The sequence below is a fragment of the Scyliorhinus torazame genome, chromosome 18, assembly GCF_047496885.1.
Source record: "Scyliorhinus torazame isolate Kashiwa2021f chromosome 18, sScyTor2.1, whole genome shotgun sequence".
NCBI classification, from domain to species: domain Eukaryota; kingdom Metazoa; phylum Chordata; class Chondrichthyes; order Carcharhiniformes; family Scyliorhinidae; genus Scyliorhinus; species Scyliorhinus torazame.
In genome coordinates this window covers 18,661,692-18,687,579 of record NC_092724.1, presented here as the reverse complement: position 1 = coordinate 18,687,579, position 25,888 = coordinate 18,661,692, and the positions used below count along the sequence as shown (strand labels likewise).

The following is a 25,888-nucleotide window of genomic DNA, read 5'->3' as shown; positions in this document are numbered from 1 at the left end:
AACCACTGTGCTGGCCACGTGATGGGTCAAATGGTCTACTTTGTGCCATACATTTTCTTTGTTTCTGTGTTTGTTATATTAAGAGAGATGCTGACTCGTCCAACTTGCTTTATCGGCAACTGGCAGCCCCACCACCTCTGTCAACTCTAGGCAAAAAACACTGACACCTTGGGAAACCCATCACCTCTAAAGTCAGATAACTGTCCAACTCAGAAGTAGATCAAGATTCCTCACATCAGTAACCCTACCCAACATCATAGCGGGATTAGATTCAGCGCAGTGACGGCAGAGGTTCAAGCAGAAGGGCCCCTGCCATCATTTCCACAGGGCAATGGATAATAAATGCCAGCCTCGCCCAAGTTTGGAGAACAAAGAGGAAAGAAATATTTTAAAGGGATCACGGTTCCGCTAACGCACCATTGTGAAAAATTTCAGGAAGCATTAAATTCCCGCAGTGTTCATTTCAGCAAATGTTAATTTCAGGAAGTGTTAGTTTCAGAGCCTTTATCTCCTCCCAGTGAGCGATTCACCCACTCTGATTACAAAGTGGCTGGAATGAATGAATGATGGTGTACAAGGACATCTAGTGGCTTCACACACAGGCTGCAACAGTTCCTCGTTATTGGGTCAAAGCCAAAATATTACAGATGCTTGAAAAAGATATAAAAAATACTGACCAGGCCAGAGCGGAGGGAGAAACAGGGTTACCATTTCAAGTTGATGATCTTTCATCACAACCTCTTATTGGGAGTTTCTGTTCAAGGAAAGGACATGCCTTATAGCAACTGAATAAACTTTTTTATTATATGCAAGATAGATTATGTAATTCTATAGCATCTTTCACCACCTCAGGACATTTTAGAGCCAATGATGCACTTTTTGAAGTGTGGTTACCATTCTAATGTAGTAAATGTGGTCGCCAATTTGTGCACAAAAAACAGCAAGGTGATAATCTTCATATTATCTGTTTTGTCTTGCAGTGATGCTGGCTGAGGAATACACGTTGTGCAGGACATGCCGAAGTTTAACGTTTTCTTCTTCATCAAAGAATCTTTTGCATCCAAGGAGATCAGATAGGGCTTTGATTTAACACCTCATCTGACAGATGGCACCTCTGACACTGCAGCACTCCCTCAGTATTGCAATTGCAATGGAAATGTTAGTTAATATTCTGTGCCCAAGTGGTAGAGCCTGAACCCACCGCCTTCTGACTCAGAGACAAGAATGCTACTCATTTAACCAAGGTCATCGCTCAGAATGTTTGGGAAGCTGGGAATTGGGATTCTGGAACTTTCAAAAATCCGTGCCCTTGTTTGAAATGCATTATTGTATTCAGTAAAATATAAAATACACTTTTGAATGGTGGCGCAGTGGCTAGCACCGCTGCCTCAAGGCGCTGAGGACCCGGGTTCGAATCCCGGACCTGGGTCACTATCCGTGTGGAGTTAACACATTCTCCCCCTGTCTGCGTGAGCTTCACCCCCATGCCCCCAAAATATATGCAGGTTAGGTGGATTGGTCACGCGAAATTGCCCCTTAATTGGGAAAAAATATTGGGTGCTCTAAATTTAAAAAAAAAAGAAACAAAAATAAAACAATACACTTTTGAATGACTGCAACATCCCGGGTGTTTTTGTTTTGCTCGATATTCTTCCTTCTCCTGATTTTTACTTGCAAGCACCAACTCTCAGCCCCACCTCAGCCAATCCTTCAAGTGTGAGCCGAGACAAGTGTGCACAGGCCCGATCGGATCCTCGGCCGTTGACGCACACATGGTTCCGCAGCAGCCAACATCCCATCCGGCTGTAGCTCACTGATCGCTGAGCCTGACGATTGTGGGTTCAAGTCCCATGCAAGGACCAGGCTGACTCTCCAGTGCTTGCATAGAGGGAAGAGTTGAAGTATTGTCAGTTGGAGGGGATGTTAAACTGAGGCCGTGTTTTCCCGCTTGTGTGTCTATAATGGATTATGGCACTGTTATAAAGAGCAGGGGAGTTCTCCCCATAGTCCTGATACTTATCCATTGATCAACATCAGGAGCACCGAAGGTAATTACAGCACCAATCTTGCTGTTTTCACTGGTAATTCAGCACAGGGCAGGGGTTGGACCGAGTGTTTCATTGTTCTGCGACTGCTCAGGGTACCTCTGGGTTTAACAATTACTCATTGACCCATTCGGACTCTTGGTTCTCATTGCCAAATTGAGTTGACCCCATCAGACTTCGCCCATCTCATTCAGCAAGAGAGAGCTTGTACTTCTAAAGCACCCATCATGAGTTCATGAACGCTGCAAAGTGTTTACAGCTGATTAAGTGTTTTTTGAAGTTTTGTCCCTATTGCAATGGCAATGTGGCAGCCATTTGACACAGAACAAGCTCCCACAAACAGGAATGTGATAAGAACCAAGCAATCTGTCTTCCCCCCCCCCCCAATGATGTCAATTGATGGATAAATGTTGACTCGGACAAGGGGAGATCGCCCCTGGTGCTTCTTCAAAATCACATGTCCACCCGAGTGGGCTGCGCGGTAGCACAGTGGTTAGCACAGTTGCTTCACAGCTCCAAGGTCCCAGGTTCGATTCCCAGCTTGGGTCACTGTCTGTGCAGAGTCTGCACGTTCTCCCTGTGTCTGCGTGGGTTTCCTCCCACAGTCCAAAGATGTGGTTAGGTTGTTTGGCTATGCTAAAATGCCTTTAGTGTCCAAAAAGGTTAGATGGGGTTACTGTGGTTGCAGGGATAGGGTGGAGGTGTGGGCCTAGGTAGGGTGATCTTTCCATGGGCCGGTGCAGACCCGATGGGCCGAATGGCCTCCTTCTGCACTGTAATATCTGTGATCCATTCTACGAGAGGGCAGACAACACCAAGTTTAGCGTCATTTCCGAAAGACAGCATCTTTGAGAGCGTAGCACGCCTTCAGTACAGCAGTGGTATCGTACATCATGATAAACAGAAGCAAAATACTTCCGATGCTGCTGGAGATCTGAAATAAAAGCATGAAGTGCTGTAGAAACTTGGCAAGTCGGCAGCAAATGCAGATGCTGCCAGACCTGCTGCGTTTTTCCAAAACCATCTGTTTTTAGTTCACACATCATCAACCCAATCATTGACCTTGGTGAATGGATCTTCATGTAGAAACGGACAAAGGCTCCCTGGACTATGGTAGAGTGGGGCTTTGATAACAGCTTTGTGGAGCTACAAATTGCAAAGATTTGCAAATTTGAATTGAATAAACCTGGTGATTTGTGGTGTTGCGATACCCATAAAAACAGTGACTCACCAATATCGTACGGAGGGGGAAACCAGTCTGCCCGGCCCCTGATGGTTCTCCCTGACTACGTTATTGGAATTTAATATCCTCTTGAAGTCTCGCATTCACAAAAGAGGCATCTCGGAATGGAAAATAAATTGGGCCTGGCCAGTGTCAGCTTATGTAGCCTGGGTTTTTAGTCGTTCCACCATTGGCAGCCACGTCTCCAGCTGCTAAGATCCTGAGCTCTGAAATTCCCTCCCTAAATGTCTGCATCTCGCCCCCTTTAAAAGGGTCCATTAAACCTCTTTGACCGCCTGTCAAAACTTCGTCCAATTACACTCCTGTGGAGTGGCCTGGTATGTTTTGCGGAGTAAAAGGTGCTAGGCAAATGCTGGTTGGGTTGTTGTTCTTGAGGTCAGTGACATGGTAGAGAAACCGGCGACTGACTTTCTTTTTTGTTTAAAAAAAAATTATTTCAAGGGATGTGGCGACACCAGCACTACTTGCCCACCCCCAATTGCCCTTGAACTTCGCACTTGTTCAGCCATTTCAGAGGGCAGTTTAAGAGTCGACCGCATTGCTGTGGTTTGGAGTCACATGTAGGCCAGTCCGGGTAATGATGGCAGATTCCCTTCCCCTAAAGGACATTAGTGAACCAGATGGATTTTACAACAATTAATAATAGTTTCATGGTCACCATTACTGAGGTGAGCTTTATTAAAAATATATTCCAGATTTTTTAAATAATTCAAGTTAAATTCCACCAGGATTTGAACCCATATGTCGAGGCTATTGGCCTGGTCCTCTGGATTACTAGTTCAGTAACATTACCGTTACGCACCGTCTTTCTGTTGGAGCGATGGTGGTTAAAATGACCCACTTCCACCAGGCGCTAATTTAGTTACTTCTAAGTTTCCAAGTTTCTACTTTAGTTCCAGTTTTGAGAGTTCCATGTTTCCATTCCCACATCTCGCCCAGTTTTGATTTAAGGAAGGAAAGCAATGGGACACAACGTAGCAGGATAAGGACTTTTATTTGTTTTTTTTTAAGTTAACTTAATAAAATACAACAGTGCTTTTCCCTGGAGAATTCCGCCTCTATCTTAATGTACAGGCTCGTTGTGGGGATTGAGGGGTGGAAAGGAAAGACAACACTGTGATTTTCGAATGGAGTCTCTAAAACCAATTACGCAGAATCTTCTGGAGAAGTCTAGAACATTCTGAAGTGGTACGGCAGCAAAGAAGGCAACTTTGGACGGGCAAAATAAACAACATCGCTGAACATCTTCATTCAAACTAATGGGAGATGGGGTGGGAGTGGGGCATGTGAAAATATGGTCTCCTGTTGGAACCTCTGCATCTTTTTTGTTTACTAATGATTGTTAACAAACAGAACAAAATAACCCTCTGAGTGCTGGACACCACCTACCAATTACATTTGCAATTCCCCCCCCCATCCACCTTCCAGCAATATAATAGCCTGAGACACTAACTCTCCAATGCTATGGGGATTCAGAATTGCTGCGTCCTCTACTGTTCTTGAAGCAGCACCTTCTCCCAGCCTTTAACGCTATCCTCTTGCTCATAACACTCTCTCCCATCCACAATGCCCCTCCCTATAGCAGTCTGCTTCTGCCTTCAACACACTCTTCCCCTCCTGCCCCGCATAACACACCCTTTGCCTCCAACACTGTCCCCAGCACTCTCCCCCTGCCTCTAACACTGTCCCATGCTTCTTCCCTTACACCACTCTTTTCCTGGTCATAACACTCTCCCTCACCAGCAATACTCTTCCCCTCCCAGGAACACACTCCCCCTGCCTGTAACATTACCGACAACACTCTTCCCTTGCCTGTAACACTCTCCTCCCTCCTCCTGCCTGTAATAAAAGGGTTACCAGGGAGGGTGCTTAAGGCCATGTTACCAGATTCATTTGCAGAACAGCTGGATGCTGTGAAGAAGAGACTGGAGTTTGAATCATAGAATCATACAGTGATTCCAACAGTGCAGAAGGAAGCCATTCAGCCCATCGAGTCTGCACCAGCTCTTTGAAAGAGCACTCTACCCAATCCCATGCCTCCACCCTATCCCCATAACCCAGTAACCCGACCCAACACGAAGGGCAATTTTGGACACTAAGGGCAATTTTTTAGCATGACCAATCCACCTAACCTGCACATCTTTGGACTGTGGGAGGAAACCGGAGCACCCGGAGGAAACCCACGCACACCACGGGGAGAAGGTGCAGACTCCGCACAGACAGTGACCCAAGCCGGGAATCGAACCTGGGACCCTGGAGCTGTGAAGCAACTGTGCTAACCACCATGCTACCGTGCTGCCCTTTTCAGATGGAAGTTCGAGATCAAATGCATCAACGTGTTTCTATCACCTGAAAGCACCTTGAGGTGATGCCACACAATTCGAACCCATTTTGCCTCAGAATTCCAGAAGGAAATAACACTTCCCGATCAGCATTCTTTCCCTGTTTGACTATTTTCTTTCCTTCTGGGTGGGAGATGTTGACCATTACGAGTGACAACCAATCACTCTTGCTTAAAATCAACACCGAATTAGTTGGGCTTCTGTCATGAAAATAAAAACAGCTCATTTATACGAGGAACGTAATCTGTCTCACTCTTAACTGACCAACTCTTGCTGATGGCTCTGTATTGCACTAGCAAGTATCCCGATTGCATCCTCCTCCAACCCATTAGAGGGCAGTATAGGTGGATGGATACCATCTACAACAGAAACACCTGCGTCAAAAAGTTGAATGTATCACATGTTGCCAACTCTCCAGGAATCAAAGGTTAATCTCCGGAACAGGCTGCAAGCCAAGCCCAGGAGATAAATCATAGCAGACACTAAAATAAATAGTGCATTTTTAAAATCTTTAAAACTTTGTTCATTAGTAATAAAAAAATTTACAGGTGGGAAAAAAAAAAGATAAAGGTCATGTAATTGAACATCCAGGAATTCATCTGACTTGAGTTGGCAACACGCCTATCACCAAGCCATCGGACCCATTGGCTAATTCCTGTTGACATCCCTCATAGTCTAACACTACCTTCCAGTCAGTGGCACAGGAGGCACTTGAGCTTTAACATCATAGGGAGGATGGAAGGCAGTTTGCTACTTCTTCTCTGACAAGGAAATCACCTGTAATAACTTGAATAGGAGATATCCTTTCCCATCACATCTAAAACTCTATCGCAATCAAAGCTCAATCGCAATCAGTGACCCATCGCAATCAGTGACCCATCGCAATCAATGCCTCATCATAATCGGTGCCCTATCGCAACCAATGCCCCAACTCAGTGACCCATCGCAACCAATGCGTCTTCATAATCAATGCGTCCTCGTAATCAATGCGGCCTCGCAATCAATGGGTCTTCGCAATCAATGTCTCAGTGGAACAAATGCTCCTAAGCAATCAATGCCCCAGTGGAACAAATGCCCTATTACCATCAATGTCCCATCTCAACAAATATTCCATTGCAATAAATATCCTATTGCACCAAATACCCCATTGCAACTTCTGCCCTATTGCACCCTTGCCCCTGGAGTTTAGTCATTGAGGATGAAGCTTACAGTTTCTATCTTCAGGAGGGTTGCCTTGCATTTAGAGAAGAAAAAAACTGGGAGATTTCCTTCATCACACTAGTTGGTTTGTGACTTTTATTCTGTTTATTTTTTTAAATTAGGACACCCGGTGAAGACTCTTGAGTGCAGGGCACTAACAAACTTGGGAAGAATATTACAAAGTATTCATGACACTGAAACAGGCCATCCCCGTACCAGCCTCCCCGAACAGGCGCCGGAATGTGGCGACTAGGGGCTTTTCACAGTAACTTCATTTGAAGCCTACTTCTGACAATAAGCGATTTTCATTTTCATTTCAGCCTAAATGGTCCATGCCAGTGTTTATACTACACACACGCCTCCTCCCATTCCACTTCATGTAACAATCAACATATACTTGTATTCCTTCTTCCCTCCCGTGTTCATCCAGATTCCCCTTAAATGCACCCACACTTCACTTCAACCACGCCCCGTAGTAACAAGTTCCACATTCTCACCACTCTCTGGGTAAAAAAGTTGCTCTTGAATTCCCTATTGGATTTATTAATGGCGAGTGATTCGGGAAGAAGATAAATCCAGCCAAGAGTAATGTCTAAGTGCCAACAAGCTTAGGCTCCGAGGGTCTATAAACCGTCAGATGAGGGGTAGACTGAGGGATGGGAGGAGCACCCTCTGTTTTAAAAAATGAGTTAAATAGTGATTTTGCGATGAGTCTTCATTTCATCACGGCGAGGATGTAGGGAAGGGCAAGGTTGGGTACAACGGGGGATTCGGAGCTGAAGAGGAAGAGAGAAGAGTTTAGGGAGCATTGATTAGAGTTACAATGGGGAGAGAAAGAAGTTGGAAACTAAATAGAGAGATTAGCTAGGGCAATAAACCCGTTTTTGCACCGTGTCCCATAAAGAGGTAATAGAAGAGCTTCGCAATTGATGGGATTTGGGTCTTATTCAGGAGCGAGAGCGTAGTCAGCCTCACAAGGTTGAGATAACACCCAGACACAGATTCCAGCTAAATACAAGAACTGTGCTTTGTTTTTTGACATGCTTCAAATACAAAAATAAAATTGAAACTCGGGAGTGTGCAGATCTTGCAACACACCTTAAGTAACTCTCATTATATAATGAAATTATAAAGTACTGCAGTTTCTAGCTGCCCTATAAAATCACAGCAAAAGTTGCCAACACCTTCAGTCAAACTGTTGTAATGTTTGTTTTCCCTTGTACAGTGTTGTCCCCCAGGACACAGAGGGAGGGACAGGGTAACAGAGCTGAAGGATTCAATGAAGTTATTAAGATCTTATTTTTGTGTGCCAAGAGGTTTTGTGTTCAACAAAGGTTTGTTGGGGGGGGGGGGGGGGGGGGGGTGGTCAGGATGAGTTCTAAAGCAAATTTATATTCTGCAAAAATTCAAGGCACCATATCATGGGAAACAAATTTCCCTTTAACAAAAATATGCTTGGTGCCTATTTTATCCAATAGAGATTTGTGAGCGAATGTTTCATTGAATCGCTACGCTCCTTCTTGTCCCAGGGGTGTTGGCTCTTAGTGAGGTACCATCTCCCACACACCAGGGAGTCGAGGGAAAGGGAGGTGAGGGGAAGGTCAGGAGAAGTCACAGGAGGTAAAGGGAGAAAAGGGGAAGTGAGGGGAGAGGAGAGAGGGGTGGGGGAATCATCATAAATGTAGCTGATAAGTTGCCTTGCGATTGCTCCCGGACCAGGAACAATAAAAGGCATAGTGTCACTCGCACAATTTACATCCTCGTGACAAAAAAGTGGCACAGGCACCCTCTCCCCGAATGCACAACCAAAACAAATGTTTCCACACACTTTCCATTTTACCCCCACCTTTAAACGGGTCTCACACAGAGAAAAAAAGAGACACAGAAATCTATTCGCACTGCGAAAAACCTTCACTTTTAAAAAATAAAACTGAACAATATTTAACAAAGTTACGGTCTCCCGTTTGAAACCAGGGGAGTTTTAACCCAAGACTTGAGTATTCAGGAGCAGTGAGAACCTGTGATACATTTCCACCGCACCCAGGAAATTTATCGCGGGTTAAGATGCCCAGAGTTTACGGAAATCCATTTGCAGCCTGTGATATTCACAGAATAAATGATAGAATGTGTCATCTCCAACATCTAATGAAAGGTTCTTTTAACTTAACCTGCTTGATAGGATCAGCGAGAGCCCTGGTTTTTACATCTTACCTAATTTTACTTTTGGTCGGAGTGAGTGAGGGGTAATGTCACAAGGGATGCAAAGCCTGCATTCCTCCCAATCCTGTGGGATTCCTGCCCAGCGACCTAGGTTAAAACGAGGCCCCACCCCTTCCCGAAACATGCCATGTGGGTGCAGGAGTAAGAGCCATTTGTGGGGAATGAAGAAGAATTTGCTCCAATGGGGTCCACCTTCAATTGCGTTTCCCTGACCCATCTCCACCCCAGCCACCCCCCCGTCTCAAAATAGCCAGCCATTGGATTACCAGCCGTATTCCCGGGTCAGCCAGGATTCCCCTGTGACACTGTGGATTGGCGCCAACGTGCCAACTTGAGGCAGGCAAGGATGAGTTCCTGATCTTGGCTGGGCTGTGGGTGAGCACAGAGCTGTAATCCTCTGCTGTCTAACATAGAACATACAATGCAGAAGGAGGCCATTCAGCCCATCAAGTCTGCACCGCCCCACTTAAGCCCTCACTTCCACCCTATCCCCATAACCCAATAACCCCTCCTAACCGTTTTTTTGGTCACTAAGGGCAATTTATCATGGCCAATCCACCTAAACTGCACGTCTTTGGACTGTGGGAGGAAACCGGAGCACCCGGAGGAAACCCACGCACACACGGGGAGAACGTGCAGACTCCGCACAGACAGTCACCCAGCGGGGAATCGAACCTGGACCCTGGTGCTGTGAAGCCACAGTGCTATCCACTTGTGCTACGTGCTACCCACACCCATGGCTTAGTGGGGAAATGGGCATGCTTTCTGTTCCATATGAAACCATGAAGTTGCCCATGCCAATTCCCGAATGTACAGGTAAGCATAATTTATGCCGTGGCTGGTAGTAGGGGGGGTTGTGGGGCATTTTTTTTGGCGGGGGGTGGGGTGAACGGACTACATTTTGCCTCATTAGCCTCGGGGGGCAAATGGGGGAAGCTTTCTGCCTCAGTTCCTGCTCATTATCCAGCACTCTCATGTGTGGCTGCGGTGCCATATATAGTCAAACCGCCTGCCATCAAACAGGTGAGGATAGGCCACTTGGGCGGAGTGTACCAGAGGCGCCCAGCGCCCAGAGAAATTATTGCCCCAGGATTGTCCGTGTTATGTCCTGCCGCCTCTCTCTCCCTCAGTCACGGACCAAGGATTGAGCTCAGGGTTTTTCATGGCCCATATGGAAACAAATGCATGACAAGGGGAGGCACATTTAGCACATGCGACTGAAGAAGGGAGCCGCAGATGTTAAAGGCGGAGGAAGGGAAAAGGGATTAAAAAAAATAAATGCACCAAAGGACAGAAACATAATGGCAGAAACTAGCACGGAGGCCTCTAACCAGCCGAGGCTCTGGGGAGGAGTTGGAGAGCGGGAAAGAGAGAGAAGGCTGTGGGCCAAGAGCTGGAAAATGGGATTAGAATAGTTAGGTGATTGTTTTTGACCTGCGCAGAAACGATGGACCAAAGGGCCTTGCTGTCGACCTCTCTGACTCCATGGGAAATGGAGGAGGAGGAAACACCCCCTTGTCCTGCTCCCTCAATCCTATCCCCAATCAAAGTGGTAACTGCCAGCCTGGTTCTCAAAGGGTTAACAGATTCAATGTAAATTAATTCCTGGCCCCTATGCTGGAGAACACAGGAAGAACTGCAAAACAAAATAAAAGCAAGATCCAGGAGCTGCCTCCGTCAGTTTCTTTCTTAAAAACGGTAAATTTTGGCATAGCCACGGAGCGTCATCTCTGCCAGCTGTCCACAAGGCGCATCCGTTTGGCTGTGAGGCTTTCCTCGTCCCTGGCCGGGGGCCGGGTCAGCACAATGGGGCACTGGTAGCCCTTGGCGTAATCCTTGGGTTCTTCACAGGGACTGTGAGCGCCGTCTAGCCCGCTGAGTGCCAATCGTCCGTCGTGGAAGATTCCACCACCCCCTCCTCCTCCATCGCTGTGGGGGGAGGCGCGTTCCGACTTGATGTTGACCGTTTGAAAAGTAGGCAAGGCCAAGCTGGAGCCCTGGCTCAAGTGGGAGTTGCCAATAACCCTAGCAAGGGGAAAGAGAGAGAGAGAGAGAGAGAGAGGAAACAAAAATTAGGTAGTGTTTGACATACAAGTTAACCCCATCCACCCCCCTTGGTTCTGTAACCCTCAATACCTTCCCTAATAAAAGCCACAAATCTGAGGCTTTGACATTTTCTCCCAACTCCCAGCCTCAACAGCGTTTCGGGTGGGGCTTTGTCCATCAGAAGAAATAATTTCTGTTTATCTTTCCCTATCAACTTCTTTAATCATCAGTTATGGAATCTCTACAGTGCAGAAGGGGCCAATCAGCCCATCGAGTCTGCACTAACCGTCCCAAAAAGCACTTCATCTAGACCCACTCCTCTGCCCTGTCCCCATAACCCCCATGCAGTGATCCTGGCCAATCTATCAACCTGCACATCTTTGGACACTAAGGGGCAATTTAGCATGGCCAATCCACCCAACCTGCACATCTTTGGACTGTGGGAGGAAACCGGAGCACCCGGAGGAAACCCACGCAGACACGGGGAGAACGTGTAGACTCCACACAGACGGTCACCCAAAGCCGGAATCGAACCCAGGCCTCCAGCACTGTGAGGCAGTAGTGCTAACCACTGTGCTGCGTGTCGGGTTAAGCACACTGAAATAACACGGGCTGCAACTGGATGCAGCTTTAACTGAAAGATACTCCAGATCTTGAAGTTAGTTCAATCGGATTTATTGAACCTGTCACACAGTTAGCGCAGTTCTCTGTGAGTTCGACTCATTGCTAACCTAAGTGTGATTACTCTGTCTGACTGAACCAGACTAGCTCTTAGTCACGTGCTGGAGGTGTTATGTGATATATACACCCTGACTCACTCTGTACATGTCCCCAGTGAGGCGGAGTGTGAGTGCCTCATGCCTTTTATAGTGGGAAACCACCCCCAAGTGTTCTGCCTGCTGATTGGTTATGTACTGCTATGCCTGTCTGTATCTCATTATGTGCATGTCTGCATTTCATGACACTGCCCTCCTTAATCTTTTATCCTGGAGGAAATACCAGCTTCATCACAATTTAACCTTTTAGCCTCAGTTGAGAGTCCCAGGTTCGATTCACTGCTGGGTCACGGTCTGTGCAGAGTCTGCACGTTCTCCCAGTGTGTGCGTGGGTTTCCTCCGGGTGCTCTGGTTTCCTCCCACAGTCCAAAGATGTGCAGTTTTGGTGGATTGGCCATGCTAAATTGCCCTTAGTGTCCAAAAAGGTTAGGAGGGGTTTTTGGGTTAGGCGGCTAGGGTGGAGGGTGGAAGCGGGCTTAAGTGGGTTGGTGCAGACTCGATGGGCCAAATGGCCTCCTTCTGCACAGTATGTTCTATCTAATCCTGACACCTGGTGTGAAGCAACCCTGTCCCAGTAGTCGTTTGTGCGAGGAGTTGAGAACATTAAGCAGTGTGTCAAAAATGATCTGCTTTTCTTTCTAATTGACAGGCACCTGAACGTTAATATTCAAACAAACATGACTTTAAAACGTCGTTTGGAAAGAAAAGCATGATTTTTCTAAAAAAGCTTAAAAATAAAGTGAAGGGTTACAGCCATAAAGAAACAGGGTAGGATTTGTTTCTGACACACTGTAGGTTGTAAATGCAGTGTGATTATCACCAAGGCCTGCATGTGCACAATGCACATTCTTCAAGCTGCACCATACTTATGGGCCAACAGCAGGAGGCAGACTCAAGTCTTGATCCCCTCCATGTTAAAAATCAAACTAGGATCAGGTGGGGCCTGGGGACAGATAAATATATATTTTTTTATTTTTGAAAAATAACTTTAGAGTACCCAATTCTTTTTTCCAATTAGGGAGCAATTTAGCGTGGTCAATCCACCTACCCTGCACATCTTTGGGTTGTGGGGGCGAGACCCACGCAGACACGGGGAGAACGTGCAAACTCCACACGGACAGTGACCCGGGGCCGGGATCGAACCCGGGTCCTCGGCGCCGTGAGGAAGCAGTGCTAACCACTGCGCCATACTGCCCTCAGGAGGGACAGATAAGGAATGATTATGGATATCCAAGGTGATATCGCAGGTCCTGCCCAGGATGGAGATGATTGGGTAATTTACCCATTAATTACACCTGGAGGTCACATCCTGCTGTAAGGGACAGGGATGGACTTGATAATCTGTGTTATGCATACTGTCCTCCACTCACTGCACCTTGCTCGAGAAAACACTCTGCTGTGGCGAGAAATTGCTGTTGTTTTGAACACGAAATAGGTTTGCTGCAGTTTGTAGAGGCTCTAATTAAACAGACTTTGTTAGTTTGCTGATTCCTGTAAAATAGACTGTTTGCAACCGGTTCCTGCCCACCTCCAGCCCTGTGATGAACACAGAGCTGCCCACAGACTCTCAGTGTGATTACAGGTGGGACATTTGACCTACCCTAGGTGGGGGTGTGGAGAAGATTGAAGGTCAGCCTGGTGCGAATGATGGTGCTGGTGCTGTCGTGGCTGCCAAATTGCAGACTGGTCTGGATGGACTCCGCCTGGCGAGTTGTACACGGAGACAGACACGTTGTCATTCAGTGAGTAACCTACAGATGAACAGGGAACAGGAAAAGAAAGTGACGGTTAATAAAACCCAGTTCATGTATATGAAATTGAAGGTACTTTAGAATAAGCAAGTTGTTGTAATCTGGAGTGTGCTGCCTAAAAGGCTGATGGAAACAAATTGAATAACAACCTTGAAAATGCTTAGAACATACAGGGCAAAAGGAGGCTATTCAGCCCATCGAGTCTGCACCGACCCACTTAAGCTCTCGCTTCCACCCCATCCCCGTAACCCAATAACCCCTCCTCACCTTTTTGGACACTAAGGGCAACTTAGCATGGCCAAGCCACCTAACCTGCACCTCTTTGGACTGTGGGAGGAAACCGGAGCACCCGGAGGAAACCCACGCAGACACGGGGAGAACGTGCAGACTCCACACGGACAGTGATCCAGCGGGGAATTGAACCTGGGACCCTGGCGCTGTGAAGCCACAGTGCTATCCACTTGTGCTACCGTGCTGCTCTAAATGAAAATGCCCCAAGTGAAAATGAAAAACTTGTAGGGCCATTGGGAAAGAGAAAGGGAGTGGGACTAGTTGGATACTTTTCTCAAAGAGGCAGGACGGACAGAAAGGGCTGAACGACCTCCTATTTATTTAATCAGTGTCAGCCATGGCTAGTGGTTCTCCCAACCCTGACTCAGAACGACGTGCGTTCAAGTCCCACTCCAGAGACTTTTAAAAAAAATCTCCAATTAAGGGGCAATTTAGCTGTTGTGTTATGTACTCTGGGATAACACAGGCTGCAACTGGATGCAGCTTTAACCAAAAGATACTCCAGACCTTGAAGTTAGTTCAATCTCATTTATTGAACCAGTAGCACAGTTAGCACAGTTCTCTATGAGTTAGACTCTCTGCTAACCTAAGTGTGGTTACTCTGTCTGACTGAACCAGACTAGCCCTTAGCCACGTGCTGGAGGTGTGATACTGTAAATACACCCTGACTCACTCTGTAGATGATCATCAGTGGAAAGAGGCAGAGTGTGAGTGCCTCGTGCCTTTTATAGTGAGATACCACCCCTGAGTGTCCTGCCTGCTCATTGGTCATGTCCTGTTCTCGGTGTTCATTAGCTGCCTGTCTGTGCATCATTATCTGCATGTCTGCATATCATGACATTAGCGTTGCCAATCCACCTATCCTGCACATCTTTGGGTTGTGGAGGTTGAGACCCACACAGACATGGGGAGAATGTGCAAACTGCACACGGACAGTGACCCGGGGCCAGGATCGAATCCGGGTCCTCGGCGCCGTGAGGCAGCTGTGCTAACCACTGCGCCACCGTGTCGCTGAGAAAACACAGGCTAATGCTCCTAGTGCAGGTACTGAGAGGGTGGCTGCACTGTCGGATATGCTGACTATTGTCATAATATACATCAGCATATCATGGTGCAATCACACACACACTGATGGACATACAGTAGGACCAACCAGCATACACAACATCGCAGCCAATCACCAGTGAGAGCACACGCACTATAAAGACAGGGGACACCAGAGTTCCCGCTCATTCCAGCAGCAGCCAGCTCAGAGCACCGAGCTCAGAGCCTGCCACTCAGACATTCACCATGTGCTGAGTGCCTCACCCAGATAGTAATAGGACAGGGTCCACAGATAAGCTGGTAATGCACGTACCCAAGCTTACAGTATGTTATTACAGTTGAGTTGTTAATAAAATAGAGTTACACCATCTCCAGCCGTGTTGGCCTGTTTGTAGACCAGAACACCCAACACGACAACTATCACATGACATATTGAACCTTGCCTGCCCTCTCAGGTGGGCACAAAAGATCCAATGGCCACTATTTCACAGGAGTTCAGGGAGTTCTTCCTGATATCCTGTCAATATTTCTCACTCAACAAACTTTAAAAATAACCCAGGCAATCTGGCCACTGAGGGAGACAGTGGCATAGTGGGAATGACACTGGACGAGTAATGCAGAGGCCCACAGTAAAGCTGTGCGTTCAAATCCCACCAGGGCACCTGATGGAATTTAAAATTAATAAATAAAATCTGGAATTGAAAGCTAGTCTCAGTAATGGCGACCATGAAACTATCACCAATTGTAAAAAATAAACCGTCTGGCTTACTAATGCCACCCTTACCCAGTCTGGCCTCCAGTGTGACCCCTGAACCACAGCAAAGCGGTTGATTCTTAATGGCCCAGAGAGCCACACTCTTTAAGGGCAATTATTGCTGTTTGTGGGGCCTTGCTTAGTGTAAATTGGCTTCTGTGTTTTCCCCACATTATAACAGTGACCACATAACTTCCTGGGGCTGTGAAAGTGGCGATATAGATTTTAATTTATTTTATTTCTGTAAATTTAGAGTACCCTGATGTGTTGGGTGTTCTGGATCACATACAGGTCACCAACACTTGAAATAGTGCAACACTATTTTATTGAACCATTAACTGTTTAAACATACTCAGACTGTGGGTAAATACGATACTAGCTTTAACTAAAGACCTTTGCCTTGTCCTAACCAGTCGATGCACTCAGCACATGGTGAATGTCTGTGTTGCAGGCTGTGAGCTCTATCCTCCTAGCTAGCTGCTACTCGAATGAGCGGGAACTCTGATGCCCCCTGTCTTTACAGTGCGTGTGCTCTCACTGGTGATTGGCTGCGGTGTTGTGTATGTTGATTGGTCCCACTGTGTGTCCATCAGTGTGTGTCTGCACCATGATATACTGGTGTATATTATGACATACCCAATTCATTTTTTTTCCCAATTAAGGGGCAATTTAGTGTGGCCAATCCACGTAGCTTGTACATTTTTGGGTTGTGGGGGCGAAACCCACGCAAACACGGGCAGAATGTGCAAACTCCACACGGACAGTGACCCAGAGCCGGGATCGAACCTGGGACCTCAGCGCCGTGAGGCTGCAGGGCTAACTCACTGTGCCACCGTGCTGCCCAAAGTGGCGATACAGATGCAAGTCTTTCTTTTTGTCATTCAATTCATTCAGGTTCATGGGATCTCATGGTCGTCCTCCAAATGCCAAATCCTATCAGTTTCACCCTTAACTTGCAGGAGGCGAATGAACATCTCATCTATCTTACCACAGCAGCATTAAACAACTTTGAGTCTACTGTCTGGCGCAAATCAAGGATTTCTGACTCTCCTGTCAGTGTACACGGCAGAGGCAGATGTTAAACAAAGCGAAAAGCGAGTTGATCCAGGGGTCACGAAAGGTGATATATGGGAGTGAGCAAGCATCCATGTTAGCGACAAGTTGCCAACTCAGGCTGAACGCACTCCTGCCCAATTCCCGATGTGACCTCTCTCCTCCAACCACCCGTCTGCTCAAACGGCCTTCATATTTTCCTGCCACTCCCCCACCAATCTTCTTTAATTAACAAACAAAAAGATGGACCGTACATTTCTGGGGACTCCAGGGCAATTCTGGAGGGTTGGCAACAAAGGAGACGGCACCAGTTGGAACAGGGCTGCAACCACACTAACTAATTTAGGTTCTTGATGTCAGGATAGTGAAGAGTGGGTCTAAACGGTTTTAAACTTAAAAGGCGACTACAAGGGTATGAAGTCTGCTGGATAAAGTGAACTTTAAAAAATAGGTTAAGTGGTAGGGCAGAAGAAATGCAGTGTCTGACATTTAAGGAGCTGTTTCATAACTTTTAGCAAAGATACATTCCAGTGAGAAAGAAAGACTTGGGAGAAGGATGCACCGTCCGTGCCTTAACTAAGGATGTTAAAGATAGCATCAACTTGAAAGAAAAGGCGTACAAGGGCAGCAGGGTAGCACATTTGCTTCACAGCGCCAGGATCCCAGGTTCGATTCCCGCCTTGAGTCACTGTCTGTGCGGAGTCTGCACGTTCTCCCTGTTTCTGCGTGGGTTTCCACCGGGTGCTCCGGTTTCCTCCCACAGTCCAAAGATGTGCAGGTTAGGTGGATTGGGCATGCTAAATTGCCCTTCGTACCCAAAAATGTTGGGTGGGGTTACTGGGTTATGGGGATAGGGTGGAGGTGTGGGCTTGGGTAGGGTGCTCTTTCCAAGGGCTGGTGCAGACTCGATGGGCCAAATGGCCTCTGCACTGTAAATTTTATGATTATGCTCGTCTTACAGCCCATCCTTGGCGGGGACAAAATTAAACTTGGACGAGTAGCAAAGCGACTATGCGTTGCCCCTTAATGGCCACACACCGCTCAAGACTGGGGCAGAAAGTTGGCCATGATCTAATTGAATGGCAGGGCAGATTCAAGTGGACTTATGTCCTACTCCTTTTCCATTTTTCTTATTTTCTCTTGGAGGCAGCTGACCGGATTGAGTTGCTCTAGCCTCCTTCCCCCATGAGGTGGCAGTAGTAAGCAACAAGTCCAGCAAGATCGGTCAAGGAACATTCAGCTTCTACTTGACATCGAGTAGGGGCCACTGTTAAATTTGTAGTCTAAAACCAATGTCTGTATTGTGCTCGCCTCTTAGACCTAGGTTACAAAGCATCATACAATGACTGTGGCCGCAAAGGAACTCTGGGTTTGTGTTCTCTGCTCTCTGCAAAGCTAATTTTAAACAGCTATTTATAAGCAGCAGCAAACTCATTCTGTTAACATCAAAAGGTTCGATTTCAGATCAGAGGAATGAACAGAAAAGTCTCCTCTACCTTCTGGCTGTAAGGGTCCAAAGTGAGATGAACTTTGTACATTCACCACTGGTCCTGGCACTATGTGGGCAACGCCACATAACAACTCCTAAGCGAGAATGCATTGACAATCCTGGCAAGTGTCAGGTCACACTTTGAAGGATCCTGCTGTGCACAAATTGCCTGCCACATTTCCTATTCAGTGCTGCTGTGGAATGGCTGCTATTGAAGGAAGTAAGAACAGTTGCATTTCTGGCATGGTGAGCCACTATTGTGAGGTTAGAGCTCAGTTGTAGGCATACCATAGAGGAGCTTTACTCCATATCTAACCCCATGCTGCACCTGCCCTGGGAGTGTTTGATGGGGATAGTGTAGAGGGAGCTTTACTCTGTATCTAACACAGTGCTGTACCTGTCCTGGGAGTGTTTAATGGGGACAGTGTAGAGGGAGCTTTACTCTGTATCTAACCCCGTGCTGTACCTGTCCTGGGAGTGTTTGATGGGGACAGTGTAGAGGGAGCTTTACTTTGTATCTAACCCCGTGCTGTACTTGTCCTGGGAGTGTTTGATAGGAACGGTGTAGAGGGAGCTTTACTCTGTATCTAAACCCGTGCTGTACCTGCCCTGGGAGTGTTTGATGGGGACAGTGTAGAGGGAGCTTTACTCTGTATCTAACCCCGTGCTGTACCTGTCCTGGGAGTGTTTGATGGGGACAGTGTAGAGGGAGCTTTATTCTGTATCTAACCCCGTGCTGTACTTGTCCTGGGAGTGTTTGATAGGAACGGTGTAGAGGGAGCTTTACTCTGTATCTAACCCCGTGCTGTACTTGTCCTGGGAGTGTTTGATGGAGACTTTTCTGAAGGGAGCTTTACTCTGGATCTAACCCCGTGCTGTACTTGTCCTGGGAGTGTTTGATGGGGACGGTGTAGAGGGAGCTTTACTCTGTATCTAACCCCGTGCTGTACCTGTCCCGGGAGTGTTTGATGGGGACGGTGGAGAGGAAGCTTTACTCTGTATCTAACCCTGTGCTGTACCTGTCCTGGGAGTGTTTGATGGGGACGGTGTAGAGGGAGCTTTACTCTGTATCTAACCCCGTGCTGTACCTGTCCCGGGAGTGTTTGATGGGGACAGTGTAGAGGGAGCTTTACTCTGTATCTAACCCCGTGCTGTACCTGTCCTGAGAGTGTTTGATGGGGACAGTGTAGAGGGAGCTTTACTCTGTATCTAACCCCGTGCTGTACCTGTCCTGGGAGTGTTTGATGGGGACAGTGTAGAGGGAGCTTTACTCTGTATCTAACACAGTGCTGTACCTGTCCTGGGAGTGTTCGATGGAGACTTTTCTGAAGGGAGCTTTACTCTGTATCTAACCCCGTGTTGTACCTGTCCTGGGAGTGTTTGATGGGGACAGTGTAGAGGGAGCTTTACTCTGTATCTAACCCCATGCTGTACCTGCCCTGGGAGTGTCTGATGGGGACAGTGTAGAGGGAGCTTTACTCTGTATCTAACCCCATGCTGTACCTGTCCTGGGAGTGTTTGTTGGGGACAGTGTAGAGGGAGCTTTACCCTGTATCTAACCCCGTGCTGTACCTGTCCTGGGAGTGTTTGATGGGGACAGTGTAGAGGGAGCTTTACTCTGTATCTATCGTATAGAAGGTTACGAGTCAGGTGGAGTGTTTCATGTGCAACCAATTCCTTACTGGCCAGTTTACATTCTCGTTGACCATTAAAAGGGTCCCGGGATGTGTACACAGCTGCAGACACATTGTGATAATGATCTGATAATCTGTTTTTCATGATATTGAGTGAGGGATAAATATTGTCCAGGCCACTGGCAAGACCCTCCCCTACTCGTCTTTGAACAGTGTCAAAAAAATCTCTTACGCCCATTAGGGCCTGGGTATCTTCCGAAAGACAGCACCTCTGACAGTGCAGCCCTTCCTCAGTACAGCCACGGGGAATGTCAACCTGGATTATATTCTCAAAGTCTGCAGCAGGGTTTGCAGAAACTTCTGACTCCAGAGACAGGAGTGCTCCCAAGTGAGCCAAGCTGACAAAAAGGCACCGGGATGTACTTCCTCCAGCCCAGAGCTATTTGTGCTAAACCACGGTACTGCATTGTATTGTGCTGTACATGCCTGGACTTGTCCAGGCTGGCTCCGCCTGTGGCTTCTCCCCTCGGGCTTATGAATAAAGGTGGCAAGTCTCCACCTCCGACCCAGTTCGGGTCCATAGGCAGGAGGCTTGCTGTTTCGTGTATTAAAGCCTCAGTTAGGTTCATCGCTCGTCCTGTGTTTATTGATGCCATATCACTATCCTCCATCACCTTTTTGACACAAGAGCCCGTGCAAGTGGGTGTACAGATGAGACTGGTTCGAGCACCTTGCCATTCGCCTCTGATCAGTCAACTCAGTGTAGGGTCAAGGGCAAACAAGTCTGAGATCTTCTCATTCTCCAAGGCTTACAAAAGGAAGCATTGAGCTACTAAAGCATCAAGAGCTGCCTCATGAATCATCTTTACTGCCTGTAATGTGCAGGTGGAGGTGGGGATGGAGGCATCACAAGGAAGTAGATGGATAGCTGCAAAGTACCCTGATCAGCAAATATTCCTACCAGTTAGGCCGGAGGAGTAACCACCTAATCCATGGCCAGTTAGACTGGGGGTTGTCATGGTAACCATCGGTGAGGTGGGTTGTAGAGCTGAAGTGTTCGTTCTCTGGTGAGAGAAAAAAAGGTTTAAAATAGCACATAACATTCTTCGCACTAGAATATTTCTTGCATAATTCTGTGTGAAATGTCCTAAAATGGGACATCAATTGCTCCCACGTCAGAACTAAGCTCTGCCAATGTCTGACATGATTTCTGTCCTCCACGCTTACACAAACTTTTCTTTTTCTTCTTTCCTATAGAGCAGCAATGCACCCCCCCCCCCCCCCCCCCCAAACCCCCTCCCCGCACCACCGTTTTCCCTGGCTCTGCACTCACCCATTGTTAAATCTTTAATTTATTCCAGGTCTGGCAGTTTACAGCTGAGCTGCAGCCGGAAACAGGAACGGTTTCGCTCTCCACAGACGCTGCCAGATCTGCCGGGTCTTTCCATGCCTGTACCGGGGATTAGATCAATTTTCAAGCAACCTTTTCTCCGTCAACGGTGCTCGGTCTGACCCACTTTCCACCCATTGGTACGGCCACTTTGAGCAAAGCTGCCAATTCAGTGTAAAATTGTAGGTAGTTTTTGTACCGTAGGGTGGAATTCTCTCATCATAGAATTTACAGTGCTTAAGGAGGCCAATCGGCCCATCGAGTCTGCTCTGGCCCCTGGAAAGAGCACCCCACCCAAGCCTACACCTCCACCCCCACATTTCCACCCTATTCCCGTAACCCTACCTAACCTTTTTTGGGGGGCACTAGGGCAATTTATCATGGCCAATCCACCTAACCTGCACATCTTTGGACTGTGGGAGGAAACCGGAGCACCCGGGGGAAACCCACACAGACACGGGGAGAACGTGCAGACTCCGCACAGACAGTGACCCAAGCCGGGAATCAAACCTGGGACCCTGGAGCTGTGAAGCAACTTCTGAGACTATGTCCCGTGGTGCGGGTGGGAACGTGGAGTGTTTCCCGTTGCGCAGGCGGGACTCATTAAGTATATGCGCCATCGGGTGTTTTGTACCATATTGGGTGGCGGGACAGGTTTGATGGCGTGTAGTCCACCTTTGTATCCGACTCACATCACCGACTCACTATTGAAGAAAGTGAAGATGGATCTCCCGGAGCACTCTGGCCTGGAAGATGGGTCATCTCGGTGACACTGAATCGTGACGATCCACTGGTGGATGCTCCCCCCCACCCATTGCTGCGATGTTACGGGGTGTAGGGTTGCTGACAGCTTCTATTCTGAACTCTGGAGTAATCCCAAGGCATTGGATTGGATTTGTTTATTGTCACGTGTACCGAGGTACAGTGAAAAGTACTTTTCTGCGAGGAGCTCAACAGATCATTAAGTACATGAGAAGAAAAGGGAATAAAAGAAAATACATAATAGGGCAACACAAGGTACACAATGTAAATACTTAGCACCGGCATCGGGTGAAGCATACAGGGTGTAGTGTTAATCAGGTCAGTCCATAAGGGGGTCATTTAGGAGTTTGGCAACAGCGGGGAAGAAGCTGTTTTTGAGTCTGTTCGTGCTTGTTCTCAGACTTTAGTATCTCCTGCCCGATGGAAGAAGTTCAGGGGATTGTTCAGGTGAATCCTGCCATTGGCAGGCCATGGTGTTCGAGATGTATTTTGCACCAGGGTCTTTTCTCCACTGGCACTGCAGAGATTAAGGCATGGGGTGGAAGACTCCGTCTGCATCCCATCAGCGGGCTGCGAATCAGTTTCACATCGGCCTCCAGCGGGTTTCCAGATGTTTCATGGTGGGCACCAGCAAAAGACACTGCGGGAAATTCACGCTGGCATGAAACCGATTTTGGGAGAATTTTGCCCCGAGACTGGACATGAGAAATTGGATTGAGCACTGATGGAAAACAACCAATGTTATCTCTACAATGGTCAATCAATAACTCCCAGATCAGTTACATTTAGATATAGGATAAAGCTTACTCTATCCTGACGTTTCTATGACTCAACTTCAGAATACTTTCCCTCACACCACTGGGAATGACATTTCAGTCATAGCGACGGTCTCTCAGAGTTAGGTTACCAACTGGTTTCAAACTTGCACCCATGTTATTCTGCTGGCCAAACCCTCTACCAATTGGATTGTCCGAAGTCAATGGTATAGCCTATCAGATAGATGGGGCATTCATCCAATCAGTGCCTTAGAGAGGGTGCAACAACGTTTTGCTGCACAGAATGAGAGGGTTGTTCTATCAGGAGAGATCGAGAGGAATGCGTCTATATTGTCTGGACCTTAGAAGAACGAGAGGTGTTCTCATTGAAGCATGTATGATTCTGGAAGTGCTTGAGAGGCTGCTTCTCCTGGCTGGAGGGTCTTAAACTAAATTTCTGGAATGTAAGGGAATCCAGGCTGAATATCAGCTGTGATCTGATGGAATGGCGTAACAGTTTTGAAGGGAAATATTTAAAAAATTAAATTTAGAGTACCCAGTTCATTTTTTCCAATTATGGGGCAATTTAGCGTGGCCAATCCACCTACCCTGCACATCTTTGGGTTGTGGGGGCGAAACCCACGCAAAGACGGGGAGAATGTGCAAACTCCACACGGACAGTGACCCAGAGCCCGGATCGAACCTGGGTCTCGGCGCCGTGAGACAGCAGGGCTAACCCACTGCGCCACCGTGCTGCCCTTGAAGGGCAATATAACCTACACCTGCACCTATTCCATATGTTCTTGTGCTATTATTAAGGCCTTTTCACCAAGGTCCCAAAAGGGGAGTGCGTTAATCTACTGTCTGGATGTGTTTTCACAGGATTATCATCGAAGTGCGGAGTAAAGTCAAAGGGATTCAGATAACCCATGAAGTGTAGGAATAAGTGGCCAACCAATTGGAGTCAAGCTCTCACCATTGCAGCAACCATGTTCCTGGAGCCAGTTGAGACCGCGTGCATTTCACCTCTCCGGTTGTCGGGCCCAAGGTTCACAGGGGTCGGCGACCTTGTTGCCATGTTTCTATTGAGGTTACCAGGGGAGACCAGCATCCCTGGTGAGACATGGGTATTCAAGTAACCAGCACCTGTCACACAAAAGGAAATCAGTATACGATGATAAGTGATCAGTAAACAAGATTTGACCACATTTATGTTGCTGGTTTATCTATAAAACCCGTTGTGAAATCTAGATGAATGGCCAAGACTCACATTGAAGGAGAATATCAATGGAAAAAATATTAGGTGAAGAGGTAAGGGAAATTGAGACGTGGTGGGATTTGAACCCACGACATTGTAGTAACCATAGGACCGGGCCTCTGAATTGCCACTGTGCCAACTTCATCCCCTTAAGATACTACAGCTTAGATATTAGAATCACGTTGATTCTTGGAGGGAGCAGAGGTAAAACATCATCCTGCTCCAAGACCCGCTGAGATCCCCAAACCTCTCCATCTCCATCCTGCTCATCTCCCATTTCTTTGCTCCGCTATTGGCAGCTGGGTTTTTTTTTTTTTACACCCAAGTCCTGAACTCTAGAATTCACTCCAGAAAAGGGCAGCACGGTAGCACAAGTGAATAGTACTGTGGCTTCACAGCGCCAGGGTCCCAGGTTCGATTCCCCGCTGGGTCACTGTCTGTGCGGAGTCTGCACGTTCTCCCAGTGTGTGCGTGGGTTTCCTCCGGGTGCTCCGGTTTCCTCCCACAGTCCAAAGACATGCAGGTTAGGTGGATTGGCCATGATAAATTGCCCTTAGTGACCAAAAAGGTTAGGAGGGGTTATTGGGTTACGGGGATAGGGTGGAAGTGAGGGCTTAAGTGGGTCGGTGCAGACTCAATGGGCCGAATGGCCTCCTTCTGCACTGTCTGTTTGATGTTCTATGTTCTAAACCTCCTTGGTTCTTTTTCTTCTCTCTCTCCTCTTAGAACTTACCTCTTTGACAAGGTTTTTGGTCACCTGTCCTAAAATCCCGTTCTTTGGCTCAATTACTCTGCCCCGTTTCTATCTGCAGAGGCTCCCGGACCCGCTGAGTGTTTCCAGCATTGTCCGCAGAATGTAGCAAAGAAAGCTTCCTCTACTCTGTCCCATCAATGGCCCTCAGCCGTAACCTCACACCAGTAACCTGTGCCACCATTTTGAGCAAGGTTACCAATTTAGTGGCAAATTATCACACCGGAGTGACATACAGGCTCAGACCAGGTATGGACAGCAGGCATCCTTCTCTGAAAGGATATTATTGAACCAGTTGGGTTGTTGATGACATTCCCACAGCTTTGTGGCCACTTATTTCATTCTTTTTAAAAACCAAGTTGAATTCTCAAACTGTCGCAGTGCCGATTGAACTGCCGTTCTGCGGATTACTGGCCTAGGCGTCTCGGTTAGCAGTAACATAACCACTGTGCTGCTACGCCCTAATTTGGATTCAGAGCTGACCTGTGAGTGTTTGATGCTGATGCCATCAGCTCAAAATAGATGTGCTTCATTCTCCAGCACTAACACCCCAACCTCTGTGAACACACAACAGTAATACTTCACAAAGTGGACAGTGGGCTTAAGTTCAGTTCCTGATCGGTGAGGTGTTGATCTCATCTGGGACTTCACTTGCTGTCTGGCCTCGCACTGAGAAATGAAATACTTGCATTTCTGTAGCACCTTTCGTGGCCAGTGAAGTACTTTTGAAGTGTGATCATTATTGAAGTGTGCAACAATCAAGTCTTACAAACAGCAATGTAATAATGACTAGATAATCGCTTTTAGGTTTTGGTTGAGTGATAAATATTGACCTGGAACCAGAGATTACGTCCCTTTTCTTCTTCAACATGGTACCATGAGATATTTTGCACTTAACTGGGAGCACAGATTAGGGCCTCAATTTAACATCTCATCTGAACGATTCATCCCAGCAGGACAGCGCTCCCTCTGACCTGATACCGGGAGCGTTATTCTGGATGTTTGTCCTCGAGCCTCTGGAACGGGACTTCTACCCACAACCATTTGTTCCAGAGGCAAGCTGATAACCCACTGAGCCCCAGCA

General features: G+C 47.3%; 1 protein-coding gene across 1 annotated transcript in view; it reads right to left on the bottom strand.

Moving 5' to 3' along the window:
* Positions 1-4,263: 4,263 nt before the first annotated feature.
* mef2b (myocyte enhancer factor 2b) overlaps positions 4,264-25,888 on the bottom strand; it is a 149,225-nt gene continuing 127,600 nt past the window's right edge. The window contains exons 6-9 of the mRNA XM_072482287.1: positions 23,772-23,941; positions 20,850-20,952; positions 13,473-13,623; positions 4,264-11,075 (exon numbers count right to left, since the gene is read on the bottom strand). Of these exons, the coding sequence (XP_072338388.1) occupies positions 10,775-11,075; positions 13,473-13,623; positions 20,850-20,952; positions 23,772-23,941 (725 nt within the window). The 3' untranslated portion in view covers positions 4,264-10,774. The remainder of the gene's footprint in view (positions 11,076-13,472; positions 13,624-20,849; positions 20,953-23,771; positions 23,942-25,888) is intronic.